The sequence below is a fragment of the Branchiostoma floridae genome, chromosome 12, assembly GCF_000003815.2.
Source record: "Branchiostoma floridae strain S238N-H82 chromosome 12, Bfl_VNyyK, whole genome shotgun sequence".
In the NCBI taxonomy this organism is placed as follows: domain Eukaryota; kingdom Metazoa; phylum Chordata; class Leptocardii; order Amphioxiformes; family Branchiostomatidae; genus Branchiostoma; species Branchiostoma floridae.
The window spans coordinates 19,244,043-19,251,946 of record NC_049990.1 but is presented as its reverse complement, the minus strand read 5'-3'; the positions used below and the strand labels follow the sequence as shown (position 1 = coordinate 19,251,946).

Sequence of the window (7,904 nt, the reverse complement as noted above, 5' to 3'; positions counted from 1 at the left end):
TGTCTAGTCTCTACCAGACTCCCGCCTGGCCGGCCAGACTTCCTCCTGGCCTTATAGAAATAGGGGATCCCCTATCGAACTTTGGCCTAGTTAGGAATAGAAACCTTGTAGAAGTTAATTGGCCTAGGAGTTAATTGGCCGGCGGTGAGGAAATAAGTTCTCTGGCCGGCCGACTCCCCTGTCGTACTATTGAATTTATTTGTCCAATTTCTACTATTAGACCACCGATCCGCTGAGCCTGGTAGAGGCTATGTATTGTCTGCGACATAGACATAAGGTAGCATACACAGTAAAGGGTAAAGATTAGCACTACAGGAAGGTTCTCACATCAATCCTATTAATAAGCACAACTCATAGGACATTATTGAACAAGGTGCCAGTAGCAGAACGTTGCAATTTTTATGCACCGACGAACCATGGTCACTGTGTCAACTAATACGTGCTGCGTTCGAACATTCATGATTGTTGGTTTACATGCCTGAATTCTGATGTGGTCTAAAATGTTTTTAATGATTTGTACAGTACACAATGCTTTAAATGTAATATTTTAATGTTACAGCTACATGGTTTTGATATGTCTTCAGAATATCAGTCATATCTGATATTTTTGCTACTTAAGATGATTTCTTGTGGATATTTTGCAACCGAGTGTACTTTGTCCTGTTTGCTTAGGGCAAGCAATGTAAACGTACGTCAATACAGTATCGCCACGAATTTTGCGGTGTGTTTGGTAAATATTTATCATGTGCTCTTCGAATAGTGTCACTTAAAGTGGAGCAAAATTTTCGTTGATTTACGGTACGCCACCTCATCACATGACGCGCATCAGGATAACGCCATATTTGTCAGCTCGTCATTTTCAGGCACCGTAACAATTAGACAACCCGGTCCCTCCGACGTCTGCTCACACCTTTAACCTCCAGGTTTAGTAACGGTTTAAGATAACAATCTTCCCGTTTTCTGGACTGTCTTCGACATATAAGATTTCATTTATCAGTCTTCTGTTGGACATTCAACCCTCTCGAACTTTTCAACATGGCGGAATCCAAACTTCTGAATCGGCTCTCAGAAGACTTTCTCGAGTGTCAGATCTGCCTGCAGCCCTACCGCCGGCCTAAGGTACTGTCTTGTCTTCATTCCTTCTGCCTGCAGTGTCTTGAAGAACTTTTGAAGAAACGAAAGGTCAAAAGTGAGTTAGATTGCCCCACCTGTCGCAGCAAGACTTTACTTCCGGGTCGTGGGGTCGCAGAACTGAAAGATAATTTCTTTGTGGAGAGCCTGAAGGACACTGTTGACGTCCACAAGAAGCTGACTAATGAAGGAGAGAGTCTGGTTTGTGGGAGCTGTGAGACCAAGTCAGGAGCGGAGTCCTTCTGTACGGAATGTGGCTTCTTTTTATGTGACGAATGTGTAGCAATCCACCGCCGTATAGCAGTGACCAGATTCCTCAAGGCCGATTCCGACACCGTTAAGATCAAGCCTCGTCCCCTGCCACCGTGTAGGATCCACTCACAGGAGACCCTGAAGCTTTTTTGCATCGACTGTAGCGAGGCTATTTGTCAGGTATGCACCGTTCTGTCCCACAAGGACCATAAGTACGAGTATTTCACCGACACAGCCGTGAAGGCAAAATATGACATACTCGCTCTTCTTGCTAAAACAGAGAAGAAGATGGTGGATCTTAAGAATGCTGACCAACAGGCACTGACACAGCAGACCGAGCTGGAGAAAAATGTGACCGAAACTGTTAAATCGATCAAGAAGAAGGCAGAGCAAATTAGGAAGGAGTTAGTATCTCTTGTCAATCAACAAGAGGCCGAGTTATTGGACTGTGTTAACACGGCGAGTCAGACCCGGAGTAAGGAGTTCTCCACCATTATAGAAGAGATAGAAACGGCGACTGTGGCGTTAGAGAGCGCGGCAGAGTTCGGACGGAACATCGTGGAACACGGGTCAGAGTTTGACATCATGGCGGTCAGTACAGACGTGAACAGTAGACTAAAGAAACTGTTACAGGTAGAACTTGCCGACATTTTAGAGGAGTTACCTGCAAAGGCTTACATTGCTTTTGTGCAGGACGATTCGTCATACATGGTTAAGCTTCGCCTGGGAGAGGTAAAAACAACGCAGGGTAAGATTCACAAGTCATACTAAGGTATACATCTGCTAGAGTCATTACTAAAATGACACACCCTATGTAACATTCATAATTAGATATTCAAAATTTATGCTAATGTGATGACGTAATTGGTCGAAATCCAAGCTGGCCGACTACATACACATACATACATATTCATTCTATATCATGATAAAAACTCGGATTGCATCGCTACTTTGTATTTTCATACAGAAGAAACATTCATATTAACGTTTTTAATCCGTTTTCATGTGATTTTAGGGTTATACGTTGACAATGTATCTGAAGACATAAAGGTTGATGATCCAAGATGGCGGATTGAAAGTGATAGCTAAAATACATATGACGTCATTTTATGACGAAATAGATCATGTTCGAAATAGAATTGGGGTTCTACCTGGTTCTAGTTGGTCGATATGGCGTTCGATCAGGATTGGTCCATGAATATTTGTACCAATAAAATTCAGGTTTCCGCACTGCCCGTTTCACGACCCTCGGTACCACCGGCCGTCTGGGCCCGACCAGCCTGGGGACCCACTACCGCGGACAGGATCACGAGGGGCTGGTGCAGCTGAAGGACGGGATTCAGTACTTCACTGTACCAGACACCGGGAAGTACTGGGTAGAGGCGGCAGGTGGGTTGATGAAAGAGTTTGATGAGTTCAAAGATCTACTTAATTTGTTTAGCTTAAGTACAGCACGATTACTTTGAAAATACCATATTTGGCATTGTCTTCTATAGAATTTAGATAGGTATTTGTACTTCCAAGGTTCTGCCGCCGGTTGGGGTGTGCAAGACCCCAAGTCCGCCAGAGGGCGCGGTGCGGTAGTCAGGGGGACCTTTCAACTGCAGAAAGGTAGGGTTCCTGATGATCACCGTATTGTACTATGCACAATCACTCCCCACACTTTAATTTCTAAATTGACGATTAGTTTCTGCTTCAACTGGCTGTTAAGAGACAACGACACTTAATGGGGACTTGGCCACCGGCCGCGGCACTTACGTTAAGTCATTCAATTAAAAGAGGGAGACCATGTATAATGTATAAACACCGTAGCCCATTTGTGCGATTCAACTGAGCTATACGTCAAATACTCATTTAGATGACTTTTCTACGGAGTGGCTGATAAAAGAAAGCTGTTGGCATGCTATCTGAAACGAATCTTTAGATGATTTGTCCATGTTCCTTGATTTATTACCTTCACCAAGACATTTAAATTTTGGTCGCGTTTGACTGTGCGTGCGTCCGTCTGTGAACAGCATAACTTGAGTCTTGGTTGGATGCTGATGAGATTTAGTAGGTGAGAAGGGGTCAGGAATACGAAGGTAAAGTTCAATAATTGAGCCTAGCGTCGTTTTAAGGTACTGCAGTGGAACTTCCGTTTTTAACATCTAGTGTTCTGGACATGCTGTGGTGGTGAATTTGAGTGGTAGACAGCTCTTGGGACAGAAACTGCTGTAGGTTTGGGCCCCTTAGAGTTTTTTTAACTGAAGGCGCCGATTTTGGTTCAAATATTGGGCGAGAATAGCTCAAGAGTGTGTTCACCGATTGTCACATTTTGTATGTAGATAGTCTAAGTTATGTGCACATAATGAAATACTTATCATGCAAATAAAAAGCTAATGAAGACCTTATCTGAGCTCGGCCGAAAAGCCACGCCGAGAGTTCTATGCGTTTCTGTTTTCCTTCCACGAGAGAAAGTAGTCCGTTCCATGACTCCGGGCGTCAACACGCCTGACAAGAAAGCTTGTCACTGCAGTATTTAGTCCCCTATCTTCTTAATTTCAAGTAAGTTACAATAAATAATATTTTAGCTTCATTTTGTACTGTTATAAATTTTTCAGTCGCTGTTTTATCGCTTTCCCGTCAACATTAGGACCCGAAAACAGATGATTTTCGTGTTATTTCCCCTCTTGTTTTTACCATGGTGAAGATTTCAAACCTACACGAATTAAATGTGTATGAAAGATCAACGATTCTACTTTCTGTCGGTTTATGACTTATTATCGATTTCGAGGGCGAAACGCAAATGCCTCGTAATTCCGCAAAGTCATGCCATGATTTTGATTCCAGAATAGAACGCACCCGGTTTGACTTTTAGGTACATATCTACCATGGAAAGGTCCTCGCTCCAGACGTCTCAAAGTTATGGCCGAAATTTTGTTAACGGTGGCCCCTTGTTTGTGAGTTCTGAGTTTCAAGTCAATATACCGATACGAATTTATGCAGATCTAACTTCAAAACTTCTGACTGACTGTCGCAGTGAACCCCACGCCGTTCTGAGGCAGATTTGGGTTCTATGGCCCCCGGGCGTCGGTGCTACTTACTAGAAAACTTACTATACAATCAACATTTCATCACATTTGCAATTTCTAAGCTTCCCATGTTACTCATATGGATGTTTTCACGTGGACTTTTACCTGTACCCATTTGATGATATGACCTAAAATCAGTTGATTTTAGTGCTAATTCCCAATCGCGTTTTACCTACTAGGAGGTTTAAAAACAAAAAGCAGTCTAGTGAGTAAAATAGGCCAAATTCTCCATTTCCAGGTGGTATATGGCATGTATTCAATTTCGAGGACAAAATCCGCTTAAATACGAATCGCGCGACGCCACCTCATCAGAGGTGTCCGAAATAGAATGCGTAAGCGCCGCCCTTTCCGCAGAGCGCATGCCAGACCCGCACCACTGTATTAACATACTAGTTATCGCGTTTTACCTACCAGGAGGTTTAAAAACAAAAAGCAGTCTAGTGAGTAAAATAGGTCAAATTCTCCATTTCCAGGTGGTATATGGCATGTATTCAATTTCGAGGACAAAATCCGCTTAAATACGAATCGCGCGACGCCACCTCATCAGTGGTGTCCGAAATAGAATGCGTAAGCGCCGCCCTTTCCACAGAGCGCATGCCAGACCCGCACCACTGTATTAACATACTAGTTATCGTAAAACTAAGATAACATTTGTTAATTCAGCCCGTCTTTACTTATCTTTTTATGTATCATTTGATAATACATGAGAGGTATACTGGTACCGTAAGTTGTTTTCAAATGTCATCTGCACTCGAATCAACCAAACCAACGACTTGCAACATTTGGGCGTAAAATAGTCGAGAAGGTGACCTCAGTAGACATGGAAATACAAACCTTCCCAGATTTCAAACCAACAAGATTTTCACAAGAAATAAAGTCGAAGTTTCCACAATTCTAGTTCACTAGTCATTGTAGACAGAATCGAGGGCGAAACGCAAATGCCCCGAAATTAAAGTTCGTCGAAAATCTTGCTCAGTATGGCACCGCCATTTTGCTATTTTCACCGTGTAATAGATGTGATCATGAAACCAGATATAATAGTTGTAAAAACCCCACAAAAAATGGATCATATCGATATTACATGGTATCCTTCTCTGGTACATACAACGCAATTGTTTTAAGAAGGCCGTCAATCAGGTCTAAAGCAGCTGTGAACCTCGGATGAAATTTCAACCACCTGACGCGCGACCATTTTTTCCTCAGCAGCGTTGCTAAGGACCGCGGAGCAATTCGAACTGCAAAGAAAAACTGTTCTAAACACGTTCGACTCAGTACGTGGCTTTTCGGGTGTGATGTATAAGTAAGGAGAAAATATGATAATTTCTTAATAGTTGATGATGGGAATTTCATACTTTCAGCATGATAATTTATGGTTCCATGTGAAGGTGAACATTATTGGACATAAATCGTGCAAATCAGTTTCACAATAACATGGTTATAATACCCTTATTTGTTAAGATACGACTTTCATACTTTCAAAAACTTAATATATTTGAGCAGAGAAGATGATCAACTGGTACAACATATGCAAATGGCGACCTTATTTCCATAACCATTGGGGGAAATTATAATACTTAACTCGTTTTGAGCTATGTTCTACAAGGGTGTCTAAACTTAGTCTAGTACTTCATCGAATCAATTAAATGGCCAGATAATTCCTTCCCACTTGATATCCCGAAGGCATATGACAAATGACATTTCATCAACGTATATTTTGGTTCTCGGTGACATTATGACAGTTACAACAAATCGCGATCACGTATGTTGTCACGTGCAGAGCATTTAAAAAAGAATACATTAGGTAATTGTGATATGTCTGCATGTATTTATAATTGTCTTGATGCCAATTCTAGGTGATATATTGAAGATACTTGTTGGCCAAGAAGGAGGGGAGACCAACGTCCTTGGGGAGACCAAGTCCAGCTGTGCGGTCGGTGGTGGAGGCGGAACCTTCGTCACCAAGACGGACAACACGCCGCTAATCGTGGCGGGGGGTGCGGGGGGAGGTTATAGGATGCCTGGTAGGAACCCTAACAGTGACGGTACTACCGTAACAGCAGGGCAGTACAGCTCAGGTGGTGCTAATTTTGCAGGAGGTTCTGACGGGAAAGGCGCCAGACAAGGGGATGCCGACTGTGTAGGTGGGGGAGGCGGGGGGCTCCTAACGGACGGCGCGAGCGGGAAAGATTACTTTGGTGGCACCAATGGGGCTGGAGGGGGTGAGGGTGGGAGAGCTTTCGTGAACGGTGGAGTCGGTGGGAGGGGGGTGTACAACAACGCAGAGGGTGGGTTCGGAGGAGGAGGTGGAAGTCATGGTCAAGGAGGTGGAGGAGGAGGAGGGGGTGGGTACTCAGGAGGAGGGAGGGGGGATAATTATTATTATGGTTCCTGTGGGGGTGGAGGTGGCTCCTATAACTCCGGATCAGACACTAGCGGTGAGGGAGGGACCAATGACGGGCCGGGATATGTTATAATCACTAAGGTGATATAGATAGGTTACCAATCCTGACACAACACATACTTTTTCCCAACAATTTCTGACAACAAAAAGTTACTGTAACTTGAATCCCAATTGTTTAATCGTGCGTTTCATCTAGTGCATTTTCACAAATTATATTTGTATCGACTCTCTTTCACATACTGCTGATTGTTGTGAATGGCTACACCATATATATCCGTGATCAGCACAGTAATAATCTATAGCAGCCACAGTGTTATGGCTATATGTATAACGTGCCAGTGTATTCAAACATATGATAACTTACTGACTTAATATCATCTATATGACTACACAAATTGTCTTCTACTGCAGTAAGTATTATACTATGCTGAATAATTGTTGCATTGCACCACCTTGGTTTCTATAGTTGTACGCTGGAATTGAGGTTGGTAGTTAAACCAATATTGTGAGGCTAAGAAATGATAAGATCATACACTTTGTCCAGAAGACATAGTTCTACGCCATTGGATTTTTTTTTTAGAAATGGCTATTCTCCTACGAACAATCGAGATGTATGGCATGAATGATAATAAAGAATGGATTGATATCTCACTATAAAAGAATACGCACACTTCATTTTTTTTAAACTTTCACCCTCCCTCAAATCTCATATAGTAGACACAGGCATGAGATCTGTCCATTCAACAACTCGATAAAATGGTGCATTGTTTTCGAAATTGAATTGAGGTAGCATACAAAGTAAAAAGTAAACAGATAAGTTCTTCAAGAAGTTACCCACATCAGTCCTATTAGTTAGCGCAACTCAGAGTACATCATTAAACAAACATGCAGAAACAAAATGTTTATAAACCGAACAATGAACCGTGGCCACTGTGTCAACTAATACTTACTGCGTTCTTACATTTATGATAGTTGATGGTTTACCTACCCGAAAGTCTGCCTTGGTCAAAACGTTTTTAACGTTCAGTACAGTGCACATGCTAACGTAA

At 42.5% G+C, this 7,904-nt stretch overlaps 1 protein-coding gene across 1 annotated transcript in view; it reads left to right on the top strand.

The window, feature by feature from the left end:
* Positions 1-6,294: 6,294 nt before the first annotated feature.
* The window catches only part of LOC118427134 (WAG22 antigen-like), a 1,974-nt gene continuing 364 nt past the window's right edge, over positions 6,295-7,904 (top strand). The window contains exon 1 of the mRNA XM_035836772.1: positions 6,295-6,800. Coding sequence (XP_035692665.1) covers positions 6,295-6,800 — 506 coding nt within the window. The remainder of the gene's footprint in view (positions 6,801-7,904) is intronic.